The sequence below is a fragment of the Bufo gargarizans genome, chromosome 7 (assembly GCF_014858855.1).
Source record: "Bufo gargarizans isolate SCDJY-AF-19 chromosome 7, ASM1485885v1, whole genome shotgun sequence".
NCBI classification, from domain to species: domain Eukaryota; kingdom Metazoa; phylum Chordata; class Amphibia; order Anura; family Bufonidae; genus Bufo; species Bufo gargarizans.
Window position 1 is genome coordinate 54760453 of NC_058086.1, and position 19222 is coordinate 54779674.

General features: G+C 46.3%; 1 protein-coding gene across 1 annotated transcript in view; it reads left to right on the plus strand.

Moving 5' to 3' along the window:
- Nucleotides 1–14840, plus strand: part of SSBP3 (single stranded DNA binding protein 3) — a 46276-nt gene extending 31436 nt beyond the window's left edge. Inside the window, 15 exon segments of the mRNA XM_044300957.1 lie at nt 1363–1383; nt 1385–1453; nt 1995–2075; nt 2408–2467; nt 3774–3837; nt 3918–3994; nt 5337–5392; nt 5819–5867; nt 6920–6955; nt 7298–7352; nt 7470–7540; nt 8865–8943; nt 9055–9083; nt 10866–10967; nt 13454–14840. Of these exon segments, the coding sequence (XP_044156892.1) occupies nt 1363–1383; nt 1385–1453; nt 1995–2075; nt 2408–2467; nt 3774–3837; nt 3918–3994; nt 5337–5392; nt 5819–5867; nt 6920–6955; nt 7298–7352; nt 7470–7540; nt 8865–8943; nt 9055–9083; nt 10866–10967; nt 13454–13483 (879 nt within the window). The 3' untranslated portion in view covers nt 13484–14840.
- Nucleotides 14841–19222: the final 4382 nt, after the last annotated feature.

The following is a 19222-nucleotide window of genomic DNA, read 5'->3' on the forward strand; positions in this document are numbered from 1 at the left end:
GCACATTGCCGGTGTCTGTGTTTTGCGGATCTGCAAAACGCATACGGACGTGTGAATGGACCCTAAGGGTAGCTGCACACGTTGCGGATTACGCACAGATTTTTGCATGGAAAACCGCAGCTGTATACGGTAACAGGCAAAGTGTATGAGATTTGACAAAAGTCGTACACAATTTGCTTTTTGATTCTGTGCCAAAATAGACTTGCTGTGCAGATTTTGATAGCTGCAGCCTGTCAATTCTTTGTGCTATTCCGCACCTTCTGTAGAGTACTTTCCCCATAGACTTTATTGGGGTTGTTAACATAAACCGAAAATCCTCAACAAAAAATGAGGCAGACTTATGGGCAGTTTTCCTGATTTCATACATATTTAGACTGCGGTCTGCAATGCACGGGTGTGGGCCAGCCGCATGCGAATAGCGACCCTCTTCACTTATTTAGGGTCCGCAATTCATCCGTTCCGCAAAAAGATAGAACTTGTCCTATCTTTTTGCGGAATGGAAGCACAGAACACCACGAAAGCACTCCGTAGTGCTTCCGTTCCGCACTGCATCTCCGAATTAGCAGACCCATTCAAGTGAATGGGTCTGCATCCGTGATGCAGAATGCACACGGCGTAAGCAGGCTGCAATACGGCCACGGGGGACACAGTCGTGTGCAAGAGGCCCAAGTCAGTATCTGGTCAGTATTTTACATCCGTATTTGCGTAAAAAGGTGATCAAAGCTGAACTAAAACGGTATCTGAGTTGAAAATTGTTTTGTCTGCTTACCACCAATAAGATTTTAATTAATGTAATGCAAATTGCAAACAAAGAAATGGCAATGACAGTCTGCATTGTCAGGTGGCCTTCACTCATGGCAGATAATTGTTTTTTTTTTTTTTTTTTTTTTTTAAAGTAAATTAAAATTCGTGTGAATGTGGCACAACTTTTCTGCAACAAAATCTGCTGTATGTGAAGGCGCCCTGAAAGCGGTTTTTCACCTTTCTTCAAAGAAAAAAAAGCCTCCTCTCTTCTCTCCCCCAGCCATCATAAGCAGAAACATCGGCAGTTCCCCGATTGTTGTCGGTATGAGCGCCCCATGGCAGCCATGATTCCTGTGATACAGCGAGTGACAACTGCAGCTTCTGCACTGGGATCGCTGGTGGGCAAACAAGGGGAATAGTCTTGGAAGTCCAAAAGAATACCCTTCCCCATGATTTATACCCTCTCGGCTTGTGGCCTTTTAAATGGCTTGATAGCACATGCAGAATGATTTTATTAGCTTGAGTTGTGTCCTGGGCTTTGTAGTCCCACAGCAGCTATACAACCACATGTTGCTTACCTCTGCTCTAGATCATTGACTCTTTCTCTTCTCTCCACAGAGTGCAGCTGCTGCCCCGAGTCCCAGTGCTTGGTAACATTCCTCCAAACGATGGCATGCCGGGAGGGCCGATTCCCCCTGGATTCTTCCAGGTAAGATCTGTACGCCGCCTCTAGATCGTGTGCGTTTCGCAGCAGCTCCCTCTAGTCAGCCTTCCAGCGGGCACGTCGCCTGGTGCAGCAGCCAGATCTCCGATTAGTGGGCGTACAGGTGCCGAGGCGTCCCTGCTCTGCTACGCTGCTGCTAATTATGGGACTCTCTAATCAGCACGAATTATCAGTGGCATTAATGTTTAGCAAAGCTGTTAAACAAATGCTTGCAAAATGGCTAATTAATTTCTCTTAATTAAGGCAACTGCTGGTGGTAACTAGCCGTGCTGTCTCTGGCAGAGGGTTCAGGGGACAGGCTTCTGTTCACGGTGTTAAGGGGATGCATCACAGCTGCAGAGGCTGCTCCACCGAGAGGGTGCGGTGGTACTGAGCGCGGTCTGCTCCATCTGCGCACGCCAGCCTCTAAACAGAGCAATATTTCTGTTCTCCAGAAATGCGCCAAGGGTGATTCATGATGGGGAGATGGATGGAGGTTGTGCGCCTAATTGCTAAACTGTGTTTTTGCTTTTTTTGTGCATGTCAGCAGGGTCCACCGGGGTCACAGCCATCTCCTCACGCACAGCCACCTCCTCACAACCCCAACATGATGGGTCCTCACAGTCAGGTAAGTCACTGATGCCATGGCTCATTCACTTTAAGGGGTTTATGGATTTTGAAAGTCTGCTGTTTACCCCAGCTACTGCTCAAGTGGGGGACATGGAACTTCTCTTCTCAAACCTGGTTGGACCTCTAGTGATCAGACGCTTATCCCCTTTTGTAACTGGGGCATAGGCTTACCCACTCTCCATTGGAAAGCCACATAAAATACATCTTGCTGAGCATTAAGTGACCTACTCGGCTCTGCTATATCTATTTTTGGGTTAATTTGTATGTAGCTTTGGTCGTATTTTTTTTTTTTTATTTTTTTTATTAATACTTTGAATTTCCTCTTTACAGCCTTTTATGTCTCCTCGATATGGTGGTGGACCCAGGCCTCACATAAGAATGGGAAGCCAGGTGAGAAGTTAATGGTGGCTCATATCAGGGGTCAGCTACAGATCCCAGCGAAAACATTTGCTCTGCTGCTTTTGCAACTCCCATAGAAGTGAAAAGAGGATTCTGGGAGTTGTAGTTTCACCAGCAGCTTGTATGCCGGAGGTGCTGACCCCTGGGTTACCTACATCTACCAACGTGCTGCAACATCACTGACAGCAATTACAGGTTTTAGACGATATGCAGAAAAATGGAATGGAGAGAATATCGCTCAAATGTATTTTCGGCTGCATGCACACTACTGTCGGTTTTGCGGTCCGTAAACCGCGGATCCAGAGATACAGATACCTTCCATGTGCAGTCTACTATTTTCTCAGTCCAATTAACAGAAATGGCTATTCCTGTCTGCAAAACAGACACGAATAGGACATGTTCGATAATTTGCGGGACGGATGACATGACATGTGCTGACCATATTATAGATTTATTTATTTTTTTCCGGACCCATAGTAATGAATGGGTCTATGTGTGATCTGTAAAAACACAGATCAGATGCGGATCCAAACTGCAGTCGTGTGCATGAGGCCTTAGTTTGCCAGAGATGCATTAAAGGGCTTCTGTCAGCAGTTTTGTACCCATGACACTGGCTGACCTGTTACATGTGCACTTTGCAGCTGAAGGCATCTGTGTCGGTCCCATGTTCATATGTATCAGTATTGCTGCGAAAAAAATGTTTTAATATATGCAAATGAGCCTCTAGGCGCAACAGGGGTGTTGTCATTACTCCTTGAGGCTCTGCTCTCTCTGAAACTGCTGCACCCTCTGCTCTTTGACAGGACCAGGTGTGATGACTTGCTGCCTGGTTCTGTCAGAGTGCAGAGGGAGCAGAGCCTTCAAGGAGTAAGGGAAACGCCCCCGTTACTCCTAGAAGCTCATTTGCATATATTAAAACATCATTTTTATCACCAATGCGGGCCCATACTAACTCGGGACCAACACAGATGCCTTAAGCTCCTAAGCGCACATGCAACAGGTCGTACAGTTTTTTTTTATAGGTAAAAAACTGCTGATAGATGCCCTTTAAGTTTATAATGCATGTACACTATACATATACAGATGTTGGCTGGGGTTTGCACAAATTACAGCTATCGCCTCTAACGTGCATATTTGGAGCTGAATGTGCTTGCTATTTGTACGTGGGGGTTGTGGCTGCCAGAGACATCCAGCACGTCCAAAATGGAAATCCCACCATTTATAATAGTGCAGCAACAAACCCTCTTTCCCCTAGTCTTCCATTACTCTGTCTCATGGTAGCTTGTCTCTCTTGCAGCCACCGGGAGGAGTCCCGGGATCACAGCCTTTGTTAACAAACTCCATGGATCCAACCCGACAAGGTAACCCTCTGAAAAAGCCAAATGTGCTTATGTCACCATTCCTCTGCGGCTTCCTAATAGCTTGCCTTTTTATACTTAAGGACACCCTGGCATGGGAGGCCCCATGCAGAGGATGAATCCTCCTAGACCAATGGGCCCCATGGGTCCGGGACCTCAGGTGAGCACCTTTTTATATTGGTACTTGCACTCCACCTTCTATATTTTTCCTCTTCTTCAGTAATAGCTTGGCATGCTTCTGTACTTTACTAGCTCTTCCATTTCCTACTCTCGAGGATTCCCAGCTTTTGCATTGCACATGTCAGAAAAAATAAAGCGGCTCTGTAGGAATAGGATTGCCTGCTAACACACTATAGGAATGTATGGGAAACAATGGCCACCAGGGAGTTATCCCGAGTGTAAAAAGACAAAAAGGGAAAAGACAAGACTAAAATATAGTGGAGAATCATTTGATATTCGGTTGACATCAGGCCTCAAATAATATTCTCTTTTGGCTGTGCCAGGCTGCCAGCCACTGATGCACACTGGATTTTAATAATTAATAATTGTGAATGACCTTTTGTCACCACACAATATTATATTTCCCACAAAAAACAACAAACATAGGACTGCTAATCTTAAAGGGATTTGTCCCATCTAGACATCCACAAGATATGCCATGAATGTCCACTAGTAAATAGTTAGGTGTCACTTCGGTTGAAGAGTTTGAGGGTATCAGGAGATGGTTCCCAAACAAACTCGAGTTCGGTTTCCAATTTTAAAGTGGTTTTCCGCTTTAAAAATCAACTACCGAAGTTATTCAATGAAGTCTCGTGCGACTTTGCGAATAACTGACTTCTTTCAGCTCATCGGAACCCATACATTCTAATACCGTGTGGAGACGGATCTCCGTACAGTATTATTTGGAAGTTCTGAATGAAGCGACTTCAGATGTAGCATCGGAATCTCGCTTCACTCAACACTAACTGCAATAGCCCCGTGACCAGATATGAACTGACTGTATAATTTACTATGATGCAGTCAGTTTGGGTCAGGGGACCCGCAGTCGGCTCAGGAGAGGCGGGCGATAGAGCCGATCACGGTCGTGTGCGTGAGCCCTTAGACCGGTGCTGAACATGTGGCTTATAAACAGACGTATGGAGATGTAGCCCTGTGATTGACACACGACCTCCAGAGCGACTTAAAGAAATTAACGAGTCTAGTGGCAGACGACTTACCCCTTTGGGATCAGGAGAACAGATTTCTTGCCTCTCGCGCCTTGAAGTCATTAGTGCCTTTGGTTGTTCTGTCATCTGAAGCGCTTATGGCGCGGATCAATCGAACCATTAATCATGTTCTGCTTCAACTAATTATGATAATGATCGAAGCGCTTGTTTACGTAATTTGCATTTAAAGTCCGGTGGCATGTTATCCTGTGTGACTAACCCTCTCGTTTTCTTCTCTTCCATTTCTCTCCGGATGATTCCTCGCTACTGTAGTCTGATCCTTGGTTATCATTGCAGAATTATGGAAGCGGGATGAGACCACCACCCAATTCTTTAGGGCCTGGCATGAACATGTAAGGATGACGTTTCAGGGGATAATCTTTGTTTTTGTTTGTTTTTTGGAGAGGACCTATGTCCTCCCCCGACAGTTTATTTTCTTATAGCTCTGTGCTGTGCCGTTCTATTATTCCTATTGGCAGTAAATGGATATAGGTGTCCCTGCACAGTCTGCTCCTGGCTGCACTGATTGGATGGTGTCAGACTGTGCAGTGACACCCCCACCCCCCCATGGTAACACCCAATTTGTCAATTTATACATTTTTAGTAGGAGTAATACAAGAATGGCACAACATAGTGATAGAAAAATGCCTCTAGAAATGTAATTTATGTGGAATACAATTATTTAATAAAACAGAAGTGTCGAGTGCTGACAGGACCTCTTTTCAGGACCCTTTTTTATTTATTTTTTTATTCCTTTTTTCCTCTCTCTCCCTGATCAGGGGTCCGGGTGCAGGCAGGCCGTGGCCAAATCCAAACAGTGCAAATTCGGTAAGTGTTGCAGAAGTAGCAGACTTGTTAGTTCCTATGGTTTCTAATCCTTCAGTTTTTCTTATGATAAAGGATCTTTACCTTGTACATTAAACATGTAGTCGCCATGTAGGATGTGAAGGTGAACGATTGACTCCATTTGCAGAAAGGAGTACTTTGTGCCTCCTGTTTCCATACACACAGAAATAGTATAATGATGCATATTGCCCCAAATGTACACCAAAAACCTTCTTGACATGTTAAGCCAATTTTAAGCTTGACACATTCAGGGGTTCTTGTTGGGGAATTTCCTAACATATGCCAAATGTACAAAATGTGTGATGTGAACAGACCCCAGGGTACCATGTATGTTTGTAGATTTTATTCATGTAGTTCTTCTTTATAGTTGGCATTCTCCCTCAAAACACACTTATGCTCTATCCAAAGAATCCAGAGAATAGAAGGGGATAAGTGTGTGTGACCGCCGATCACGAGAACAGGAGGCCCTGTGTTCCCCCATATAAATGGAGTGGAGGTCAACTCTATGGGACTTCTGGACATAGTTGAGCGCTGTACTCCGGCTATCTCTGGCAGTCCCATCGAGAATTAGTGAAGCAGCAGTGTGCAAGCGTGATCTGCCGCTCCATTTATGGCTTATGACTGGCAGAGGACCCCTGTAGATCACTTATTCTGTGGCTGGGGGTTGAATGTGTTTTGTGGGCCAATCCTTTTAAAAGATTTTCTGTATTTTATTCTTGATGTATTCTCACCCCCACTGATCAGCTGTTTGAAGAGAAGGCCACGCTCCGTGCAAGCGCATCCTTCCCTTCATTGTTTACCTGCTCGCCTTCGGCATCGCGGCGGTGAGCAGTGTAATTACAAGAAGCCGCCCCATTCACTTTTATGGGACTGCTCGTTCCTATGCAAGTGTATACTACAGACCCGTCCCATGGAGGGTAGCCTCCTCTTCAAACGGCTGATCTTGAGTATAGGTCATCAATATTAAAATCTCAGAAAACCACTAAGTGAATAAAGAGACACGTGTAATCATCTTTGTCCTCTTTTCTTAGCAGATTCCATACTCGTCGTCATCGCCTGGCACATATGTGGTAAGTAGGAGGTCATTCTTTGTGGGGTACTTGAATAGCCATGATGATAACTATTGAAATGTACTTGGGCATAAAATATTCCAGTGAGAATGTGTGTACACCGGGGTCACTGATTTTATGATGGAACGTGTATGTGTGACATAAACCAAGGTTTGGATACATTTTCTGGACACCTCCAGGACATGTGTTAAAGCATTATTTGGTTTAGAGGGCCCTCTAGATCCATTGCCATCAATTAGCTGAGGTTCTGTTGGGCTCTCCCGGCCGGATGGAGACTGATGTAAGGCAATGTCGTGGCTGACGTGTTTTCACGTTCTAATACGTTGTTTTGTACCTTTGCAGGGTCCACCAGGTGGCGGAGGACCTCCAGGAACACCCATCATGCCCAGTCCTGCAGGTATGTATGTCACACGTGTGTGTGTGTGTGTGTGTGTGTGTGTGGCTTTTGTTTTATTACTTTGTACAGATGTCATTATAATAAAATAATATCTTAACACTCCATTCTCCATCACAGAATCGACCAATTCAAGTGACAACATTTACACAATGATAAATCCTGGTCCACCGACAGGGAACCGCTCAAATGTAAGTGAATAAACGTCTGCGGAGTCTGCATATCGGTGGCCATCAACCTGTGCTGTAAAACCTCTACTCCCAGCGTGCTCTGGTAGTCACAGATGGTCCAGACCTGCTGGGAGATGATGTACTTGGAGCAGCCATAGAGCCACGGGTTGGTCTAGTTCTGAAGATCTTGCCTCTGCTTCACTCTAGCCCAGGCTGTAAGATTTTTATGAATAGGGTCAGCTACTTGGTTCTTTTCAATTACTTGAACTGAGCCAAGAAAATTCTGTGTTACAACTTGTGGACTTCCTGTGAGAGTCACTGGAGATGTCCATGCAGTGCAATCCTGCAGAATTGGAGATTGTGCTTAGCATTCGATCACACTAGCCATCGAAATTTGGTGACTGTTCTTGTCAGTAAATCGGTCATCTTACTAACATACAAACTGTATAAAAAGGTTTCCGTGTTGGAATATCCTAGGAACACAAGTGCCACCACGGTGCCATATTGCAGTATTTACGGAAAGTGTCGATGCATTTCAGGGTTATCTCATTAAGAGAGCATACGTTACATCTCCCCAGCAGTGTTCAGGTGATCATCGCGGAAGTGGACTTCAGGGAAAGGGCTTTCTTCACGAGGCATCCGCTATAAGGCCAGTCAAGTCATAGAATAAGACGGAAGGGAAGATAATGCTACTTAGTGGTGAATACCAAGTTTTCAAGTTATCCCCTATCCACAGCATAGGAGATAACTAACTAAATGCTGGGGGTCCTACCGCATGGAGCCCCACTGGTTCTGAGAACGGGGGTCCTGTTCTCACGCCCTGTCCCTCCTCAGATGCGCTCTGCGGCACTGCCGGAGATGGCAGAGTATGTCTCTCAGCTATTTCTGACTGAATGAAGCAGCAGGGCGCATATGTTCTTGGGATCGGTGTGGGGTCTTAGTGGTCAGATTCCCGACTATACTTATCCCCTATCCTGTGGGTTGAGAATAATTTGAAAACTTGGCACAACCCCTTAAAAGAGGAGGTCATCCAACAACAGCATTCACCTTTACCTGACTGTAGCTGCTGTTCCACAGCTTCCAGCACAAATTCTTCCTCCCCCCCCCCCCCCCCCCCCCGCCTCCAAGACCAATTGGTGCCGGTAGTTTCGGCTGCTGATACTAGACACTGTCGAGGAGCAGCGCTGGCAGAGCACGAGCACGCTGGTTCCCTTCCCGTCTAGAATTCATGCTGACAACCGCCCCCTTAACAGTATATGACCTCAATGGCATATCAGGAGTCTGAGGAATGATTTGAACTGTAAGTATTCTAATATAATTTAAATTTTTTTTTTTTTTTCTTTAGTTCCCAATGGGACCCGGCTCCGATGGCCCCATGGGAGGAATGGGTGGCATGGAACCTCATCATATGAACGGGTCATTAGGTAAGCGATGTGAGCTTTTAAAATATTGTATGTAATTTATTCAGAATCTTTTCTTACTTCCCGCCCTGATAGATCTACTCACAAAGTTTTGATTTTTTTCTCTCTTGTTAGGGTCTGGAGACATGGATGGACTCCCTAAGGTGAGGCACCATACGTGCTAGCTACATTTTGCATAGTGGCCTCAGTGAAGGGAGTGTGGATTGCATAAAATCTGGTCAAACCATATATCAAGGGTATATTCACAAGCGGCAGATTTGTTGCAGAATTTTTTTTGACCATTCCGTTTCTCTGAATGGGGCTTGCAGAAATGCATGCAGCAGCAATCCCATTCTGATGTATGGAAAATATTTTTCCAATGTAGAAAATGTCTGCAACAAATCTGCCACATGTGCACAGTGGTCTGTAGGTTCAAAGGTTGTGTTGGGGGGGAAAAAGCATTGCTGCTATGTGGGGCACAAATGTCCTGAAGTTAGTCCACAGTGCAGGCTGCCTTTGTCATTCTGTATCCCACACATCATAGACAGATCCCTAGGACAATGGGGATTTTGCTGCTGTTAGGCTAGTTTCACACTAGCGCTTTTAGATCCGGCAGGGAGCAGCCTGACAGATCTCGGCATTCCATATTGCTGTACGGCCCCATTCACTATGATGTGGATCCAAAGCGCATCTCTGCAAATATGCTGAGAATCGGCTGGAGGAAAACCACTGTGCGTCGAGTTGCGGCCGGATCTCTGTCGATCCCCATTATAGTGAATGGGGCCGGTAGGTATTGGATGGCGTCCGACAATGCCAGATCCAGACAGCTTTGGCTGGCTGCTCCCTGCCGAGTGTAGGAAACTAGTCTTACTAATGCAGTTTCCTCTTGTGTATCTATAACCCTGGGTTCACATGTGAGCGTTTTACAGCGCGTTCAAACGCGCTGTAAAACGCTTAAGACATGAAAACCAATGCTTCCTTATGGGAAGGGTTCACACCTGGGCGTTTTACAGCGCGTACGAACGCGCTGTAAAACGCCCGACGCTCAAACAAGTACTTGTGGCCATAGGACACTGCAGTCAATGACACAAACGCGCGTTTACTATTACAAAAAACGCGCATAAAAACGCGCGTAAAACGCGCGTTTGAGGAACGCTCAGGTGTGAACCCAGGGTTAAGAAATAAAGGGCCCACCTTTTTATCATGTAATTTTTTAGGCCCAACAATGTTATAAATATATCTTTAGCAGTTTGGGTTCTTCTGATACAGCATTCCAGATCCCCTGCATAAATGGAAGTTAAAACACAAAGTTCTGTTGCCTGCAGCCACCACCAGGGGGAGCTGAGACGCTGACTGCATACGGTTTTAATTATGGAGGTCAATATATAATCACCAGACAGTAAGCTTATGTAGTCGCAGGTATATTAAATGTTTACCTCCATCGGTGTAGGGACTTGGAACAATGTATCAATAACTCCTTCCCCTCTTATACAGTCGGCTGTGTTACTTATTATGGTGAACATGGAATAAAATAAATATATCAAAAATATTTTTAAAAAAAGGGCGTAAACTACTGATTTTTATTCCTTTTAACTCCCAAAAAACATACTGTGTGTACCCCAGAATCAAACCAACAAACTACAGTTTCGCCCTATCCTGAGGTTGTGGTATCCCTTCCAATGAGATACTGATAGACCATCGGTTAAAATCCTGGAATCCCATTTAAGGGGTTAAAAAAGAAAGAAGAAACGACTTATGATCTCGGGTTTTCGGTTGGGTAAATGTTTCCTTTCTGGCGACAGATCCTGTGCCCTTCTCTATAGTTATGTGCCTCTTTAGCTGGTAGTAATGTAGCTGTAATTGGGGCAGTGTATCAGAAAGCTGTGTGTCTTGTATCTGTAGATATCCTGACTGAACGATGTGATGGGTAATCTTCTCTCTTCCAGAATTCCCCAAATAACATAAGTGGCATTAGTAACCCTCCTGGGACACCGCGAGATGACGGAGAGTTAGGAGGAAACTTTCTTCATTCCTTCCAAAATGATAATGTGAGTCAATTAACGCACACTGCGAATCCCATGAAAGGATTTATTCTAAACATGTCTAAGGCCTACTCTTAGGCTACTTTCACACTCGTGTTTTGGGCGGATCTATCATGGATCTGCAAAACCCGATCCATTACAATAATACAACTGTCTGCATCCGCCATGAACGGATCCTTTTGTATTATCTTTAACATTGCCAAGACGGATCCGTCATGAACTCCATTGAAAGTCAATGGGGGACGGATCCGTTTTCTATTGTGTCAGAGAAAATGGATCCGTCTCTGTCTTACATTGTGTGCCAGGACGGATCCGTTTGGCTCAGTTTCTTCAAGCGGACAGCAAAACGCTGCAGGCAACGTTTTGGTGTCCGCCTTCACAGCGGAATAGTGACTGAACGGAGGGAAACTGATGCATTCTGAGCGGATCCTTTTCCATTCAGAATGCATTAGGGCAAAACTAATCCGTTTTGGACCGCGTGTGAGAGCCCTGAATGGATCTCGCAAACGGAAAGCCAAAACGCCAGTGTGAAAGTAGCTTTAAAAAGAAAAACTAAGTCCTTTAGTCACCCATGTGGTAACAGCCACGTTTCAGCTCAACAATAGAGCCTTTCTTGAGAGAGGGAAAATACAAATAAAAATACATTTATATGTGAAAATAGAAAATGTAATTCGGCTCCAGGTGTAGAGCAGATATTACAGCTGTTGCCTCACGGTTGATGCTGTTTCTACAGCGAATTCCTACTTCAACCTAATTAAAGGACATCTGTCAGCAGTTTTGTACCTATGACACTGGCTGACCTGTTACATGTGCACTTGGCAGCTGAAGGAATCTGTGTTGGTCCCAGGTTCATATGTGCCCGCATTGCTGACAAAAATGTTTAAATATATGCAAATTAGCCTCTAGGAGCAACGGGGGCGTTACTGTTACACCTAGAGGCTCTGCTCTCTGCAACTGCCGCACCCTCTGTACTTTGACAGAGCCAGGCAGTGAGAACCTAATCATCACACCTGGTCCTGTCAATCAAAGTGCAGAGGGAGCGGCAGTTGCAGAGAGCGCAGAGCCTCTAGGTGTAACGGCAACGCCTCCGTTGCTCTTAGTGGCTCATTTGCATATATTTAAACATACATTTTCTCAGCAATGCGGGCCCATACCATATCAACATGGGACCAACACAGATGCCTTCAGCCGCCAAGTGCACATGTAACAGGTCAGCCAGTTTTAATTAGGTGCAAATCTGCTGACAGATGCCCTTTTAACGCTCATTGCCTATAAGCATCTGAACATGAGCTATGGCAAGTCTAGGTGCACCCTAGCAGTTACCCACAGCCGATAATTGGAGATGAGCGAATTTCATATTTTGAAATTTGTTCTTGCTTCGTTTAGTGGTAAAAAGTGAATTGCGTTATGGATTTCGTTACCACTGGCCATAACACAATTCTATGACGGAATGCCTTTAGAGGCATTCCGTTATTCATTCCATCTTAATAGAAATCTATGGGCTGCAAAACGGATCCGTTTCCGTTATGCAGGGGAGTCCTCTCCTGCATAACTTAAACGGAATGAATCAGTTATGAAGGCCATAGACTTCTATAATGACAGAATGCCTCTAAAAGCATTCCGTTATGCTTTCCTTCATAGAATCTAATCGCAAACTAATTTCATAACCGGAAATTCGCTCATCTCTACCGATAATGCAAGTGTAATGTTGCACGAATCCTACAAAATGACTAACTCCACTTTTCTAAAATGAGGACTTGCTAAAGTTCAGCTCATCGTCACCAATCTGGCAGCAGAAACCTTTATCTATGTTTACCAGGGGGATAAAATGGTGCTTATTGAAATGAATGCAATACATCTGGGGTCAGCAACCCCCAGCATGCTGTATTCACTACAGTGGGAGTTCAAAGAACTGCTGAGCTGGTGTGCATGCTGGAAGTTGTAGTGCTGTAGGTTGCATGATCTTGCTGGATAGGAGCCACACTTTGCAGTTAGTCTCCAATCTGGGTAATTGTGCCCTAAAAAGGATTACGAATAAGAGCTTCTCCTGATGGGACCATACTAAGCTGCTGACATTGTGCAGGAACTGGGGAGAAGTTTTCGCCTAGCAGTGAGCTTGGTGATGTCACCGGCACTAAGGGATGGTCTTTAGCGCTACCATAGCCTGTAAAACAGCCTAGGGCAGGCAGCACTAAAGACCGCCCATTAGTGCCAGTGACGTCACCAGGATCCCTGCTAGGCGTAAGCATACTTCGATGCAGGGCAAGGGTGAGAGTCTGAGTATGAAATGCTCCACTTGGAGGGGGCGAATAACGGGTTATGTCTGGGTTCAGCACTGAACAAGGACAACCCCTTTAATAGATTACCGTGGTCAGAATTGCTGACTGATTCCCTTTTAAGGATGATGTAAAGCTTATTTGACAAGCTTAGAGTGAATTTCTTAGCAACATGTTCCGCCAAACCATTAACACCTAGTAATTGTTCTCTTTCAGTACTCTCCCAGCATGACTATGAGTGTGTGACAACGGGGACAATACTCAACTCGGCTGCTGCTCGGAAGGTCACGGTGATTGGAGAAGAGAATTGTCTGGCGTTGCAGAAATGAATAGAACAGCTCCCTCAGTTTGGTTTCATGCAATAAAAAGCCCAAACTTTTTATTCCATCAAACACAGTAAAAAAAAAAAAAAAGACACAAACTGTCAAGACAAGAAAATCCTGCTCAGAGGATATATACCTGTACAGAGAACTTTTTTTTTTTTGTTTAAATTTTTATTTTATTTTTTTTCTCAAGAGGAGACTTCTAGTTATAAACCTGATTCGCTGTGTCTAATTTTTTTTATTTTTTTTTGCCCCAAATATTCTATGTCTGTGACGTGATATTCAAGGAGAATAGCTGAAATAGGAAACTTCATGTGTCTTTTAGTTTTTAGCTTTTTATTTTTTTGAAATGAACTGAGATTCTCAGATGCCCACGTCCCTCCAAAGAGTTTTTCTGTCTCATGCAGTCTAAAAACCACCTCTGGAATTATTATTTTTATATATATATATTTTTGGGTTTTGTTTTATTTTCCCACTGTGCAGAAACTCTGGTTGGACCTGCACCCTTTACCTCGTACAGTACAACACTTGATATTTGTTTAAACACCTAAGACTCTCTATATATATTTTTCTTTTTTTCTTTTACCTCTACAAGAGCGATAATTAACTAGAATCGAGAAGAAGCCCCCGCTGCAGAAAGGGATGTTTTATAGGATCATGGCGCCTACGATGTACAGGTTTTGTGGCAAGGTTTCTTATGGACTGTCTTCAGGCTGCAGACTTCAATGAGATTAATGCATAAGGTGGCACTGGTTGGAAGGACCCGGGCAGCAGAAAGAAATGCCCCCTGCCAGGCTGCCATCTTGTTCTTTGCATAACCACTGCCTGGTCTGGTTTTCCATCATATCGTCATCGACCCAGAACAAGTTCCGCTGATATACAACACTGTAATTTTATTTTAATTTTTTTTAAAAATTTTTCCTTCAGTCTGAAATAAGAAACTTTTAAGGACAGCTACTCCCGTTTTTTTTTTTTTTTTTTTGCTTGTTTGTGTATTATAAAAGGGACAGTCCATGTAAGCTGTCGGCTGAGTTTCTGATCAAATTCTCACGTGTTCCAGGGTTTTTGTAATTTTATTTTTTCCCCCGCTCATTTTATTTGTCAGGAGTAACTGAAGGAGGGAACACTAGCAGCTCCTCTCAGGACATTGTTACAAGAAAATTCCTTGTGTATTCAAAAAGGGATAGTTAAATTATTGTCTCTTGATATGGGACAGCTTGGAATGATATGGTAAATTTTTCCGCCTCCATGCTGTAATAAATTTAATAAATTCAAACGGTGGTCATGATTTTATATTTTTTAATTTTCATGCCTTTCAAAGTCTAGTACAGCACGCACCTGTTTTTGTCAGCCCCGTACACATGGACTGGACTGGCCCACCAGAGGATCCTCCAGTGGGCCAGCCTAGGCTCTGATACCATAGTGGGCCCCAAACGTCTGGCAAAAAATAAATCAAAAATTTCGAGCCACTAACTTTCCACTTTGGTCCATTTCTTTGAATCAAAATCTATTAGACTTTATTAACGATATAGGGTTTGGGCCCTGAGGGGTGATGAATGTCAGTTTTGAAAAAAGAAAAACCTTCAGAGGGGTTGGCCACTTGGATGGCCTAAACCAGGGATGCTCAACCTGCGGCCCTCCAGCTGTTGCAAAACTAACTCCCAGCATGCCTGGACAGCCTACAGCTATTAGGGCATGCTGCAACAGCTGAAGGGCCGCAGGTTGAGCATCCCTGATGTGAACTGGCATGGAAGACCCGTAACCTCCTTACATCAGCTGCTCAGTTTCAGGCTCCTTGCATTTTACCTCAGCCACTGCACTCTAAGCTCAGCTTTCACTTCTAAAACAATATTGGGGCCCCTTCAATTTTTTTTCCCCAGACTAAAAGCCATAAAAACACTTTTTTCTCTTGAATGCATTGGGGGACACAGCACCATGGGTATATGCCATGTGTTGGCTCCTCCTATCTGGGCTATACCCACTGCAGATGCAGGAGCAAACCATTTTTTTTTTCTAGTGTCTATCTTAGGCAGACACGACCTGCTTTTTTCCTGCAGGTCTTGCTGCTATTTTGTTTTATTTTTTTCTTCATGTTTTTTTTCTTCTTTATGCAGGATTTTCTCCTGCTGCAGGTGGGTGCTCCATCATGGGCTGCCACTTTGGTTGCACCCCCTGCGGGCGCGTACTTCGGTACCGCTGGTCACTCAGTACCCATTACTGCTTCCGCAGTGGCTTGCTAGCATTCCCACGGGGCCCGTGTTGTCTGCTGATGAAGTGACCCTGCTGCGCCTGAAGACGTCACAGGGCAAGTACAGCCCTTTTTCCTGTGGAGGGCCGGTATCTTCTGCTGCTGAGAAGAGGCTCCATCTTGCAGTTTAGGGCCTGATAGCCATTTGGAGTGTTCCTGTTCTCCCTTCGCTGCTTCTGCGCATCGTGGGCCACAGCACCTGGGGGCCTGGTTGGATAGCCTCTCTGGCTAGACACTTTTCTGTAGTTGGTCTCTTTTTGCCATTATGTCCTCTGCTAGTACGGACCCTAAAGCCCGGGTGGCTATTTTTATGCTTGCTCTAAGTGCAAGAAGGCTTTTCCTTCCACACAACCTAACTCTCTCTGCGCGCAGTGTGCTGCTCCCCTGCCCCCCAGCGGTGGCGGTCCCTCCTGATTGGGCCGCCTCACTGTCCCAGGCCATAGGTGACCTTGCCAGCCTGTCCCAGTCTATGGTGCAGTTGCTGGACCGCTTTCCTGCTCAAATTGCAACAGTCTTTGCCCCTCACAGGGACCATGTTGCTGAAGGGGCTCGCCCCCGCTCTGACACCAGGTCCCGTAAAAGACCTCGAGTGATCTCAGCCGTGTCCTCTTGTCACTCCCTGGACAAGTCTGAGGCAGGTGAAGTCTCGTCGTCTGCTGCTCCTGGGGACACCTCTGACTCCGATTCTGTATCAGAGCAGAGTTCTACTTTATCTGCGGCCATGCAGGACCTCATTAAGGCGGTTAGAGACGCTCTCCATGTGCAGGAGGGTACTACCTCCTCTTAGGATTCTGTGTCGTTCCAAGCGTTCTGTGCTTTTTCCTAACCACCCGGACCTCGACGCACTCCTGGCCAAGGAGTGGCGTCAGCCTGATAGGCGCCTGCAGACCTCTAAGGGTTCGGACGCTCTGTTGTCAGTGCAGAGACCGTGAACCTCTGGTCAGTCCCACCCCTGGTTGATCCTCAGGTGGCCCGTTTGGCCAAGGCCACCACCCTTCCCTTGGCTGATGCGGCTTCTTTGTCGGACCCCGCTGTTTAGCCTGCTTTTGCCGCCTCCTGGGTCTCTAAAGCCTGCGTGGTCTGGGCCAAGAAGCTCATCCATTCGCTGCCGGATTTTGCTCCAGGTGAGGTTTCTATTCTTTCCTCTCAGCTTCTCCAGGCTTCCCGGTACCTATGTGATGTCTCCCTGGAATCGGCTCGCCGGTCTAGCAGGGCAGCTGCTAACTCTATGGCCATCTGCTGTACGGTCTGGCCCACTGTTCAGGGTCAGTGATTTACTACCTGGGAGACCTGTTGGTGAAAGCCTGTCTGTCCTGTCTCAGTTCGTGTGGTTGGTCAACTATCCCAAGTCCTCGCTGGTTCCCCGCCAGAGAATAGATTTCCTAGGCGTGACCTTAGACACTCGCCTCTGTCGAGTGTTCCTTCCCCAGGACAAAGTGGTGGCTCTCCGAGATGCAGTGGTTTGCCTTCGCAAGCCGTCCCCTCTACCTCTTCGGACGTGCATGAAGTTTTTGGGCCGGATGGTTTTCTCTTTCGAGGCAATTCCCTTTGCGCAATTCCACTGGTGATTTCTGTCCAGCTGGGCCTCGACCGTCTGGTTAGTCTTCCTCATCTCGTCTGCAAGGAGTTGTGCTGTTGGCTTCTACCTCGCACCCTATTTCTGGGCATGTCCTTTCTTCCCCCTCGTTGGCGGGTTATCTCCACGGGCGCCAGCCTGACTGGGTGGGGAGCAGTCTTCGGGGCCCTCTCTGCTCAGGGCCTTTGGTCAGCAGTGTAATCCTCCCTGCACATCAATATTCTGGAGCTCAGGGTGATTTTTTCTTTTTTTTTTTTCCTGGCTCTCTCTCTCATTGGACACCCCTTCTATCCGGTCCGAATCCAGACTGACAACTCCACTGCGGTGGCGTACCTGAATCATCAGGGGGGGCACCAGACATGTGAGGGTCATGGAAGAGGCCTCACGCATACTTCGGTGGCGGAGTCCTTTGTTCCGGTCCTCTCCGCGGTCGACAATTGGGCAGCAGACTCGCTCAGTCGACAAAGCCCCAACCCGGGCGAGTGGTCCCTTCACCCAGAGGTGTTTCTTTAGTCTGTCAGCGTTGGGGCACGCCGGACATAGACCTTTTTGCCTCCAGTCTCAACCACAAGGTACCGCATTACTTTGCGAGGTCCCGGTACCCTCAGGTGCTGGCCTCGGATGCTTTGGTCCTTGGTCCCAGTTCGGTCTCGTTTACCTCTTTCCTCCCATTCCGCTCCTTCTGAGGGTTCTCAAGCACCTGAAGTCACCCTGAGTTCCAGCGATTCTGGTGGCCCCGGACTGGCCTCGCTGAGCATGGTACGCAGATCTTCTGTTCCTAGTCGAAGACGTGCCGTGATGTCTCCCTCTACGTCCCGACTGCCATTCCCAAGGTCTGCTACTCCACCTGAGTTTACATCAGCTGCATTTAACGGCGTGGCTGTTGAGGCCGTGGTACTGAGGTTCCGTGGTCTCTGAGTCTATTATCCAGACTATATGCTCCACGCACGCAAGCCCCAGTCTTCCAGAATTTATCATCGTACCTGGAAGACTTATTTTTCCTAGTGTGAGGCTGCTCAGTTTTACCCTCTCTACCTTTCTATTCCCAGACAAGGGACTTCAGCTGGCCTCTCTCAAGGGTCAGATTTCGGCCCTATCTGTTCTTTTCCAGAAACCCCTGGCTTCTTGCCGCCAAGTGAGAACCTTTCTGCAGGGGGTCGCTCACCGCGTTCCGCCTTTTCGTCCTCCTGTGGGACTTGAACATTGTTCTGGACGCTCTTCAGGCCTCTCCCTTTGAGCCTTTTACAGGATTTATTTCCTTTTGTCTTGTTTAAGGTTGCCTTTCTTGAGGCGATTACTTCTATTCGCAGTTTCTGAACTTGCTGCGCTCTTGCAGATCCCCTTGGTGTGTCCTCACATTCCACATTAATGAGGGGATTGTCCTTCTGTCCTAACCCCTCTCATCCTAGGGAGCGTTCGCTTCACTGTTTGGATGTTAGGGCGCTTCACCTCTATCTTCGGTTGACTGGGTCCTTCTGCCGGTCTGACTCCCTCTTTGTGGTCCCTGAGGGTCCTCTCAAGGGCCTGCAAGCTTCCAAGGCCACCATATCCCGTTGTATTAGGTCGGCAGTTAAGGAGGCTGTGTTCCTCCCTTTTGGTTGACCGCTCATTCCACTAGGGCGGTCGGGGCTTCGACATCAGCCCTCAGCTTCCCTGGTCTGCAAGGCCGCCACCTGTCCTCTGTCCATACGTTTTCCAAATTTTATCACATCCACTCCTTGGCTTCTGCTGATGCCAGTTTGGGTCGCAGGGTTCTGCAAGCAGCCGTGAGTTAGTTGCGTTGCATGGCTGTTTTTCTGCGCTCTTATGGACTGCTTTAGGACGTCCCATGGTGCTGT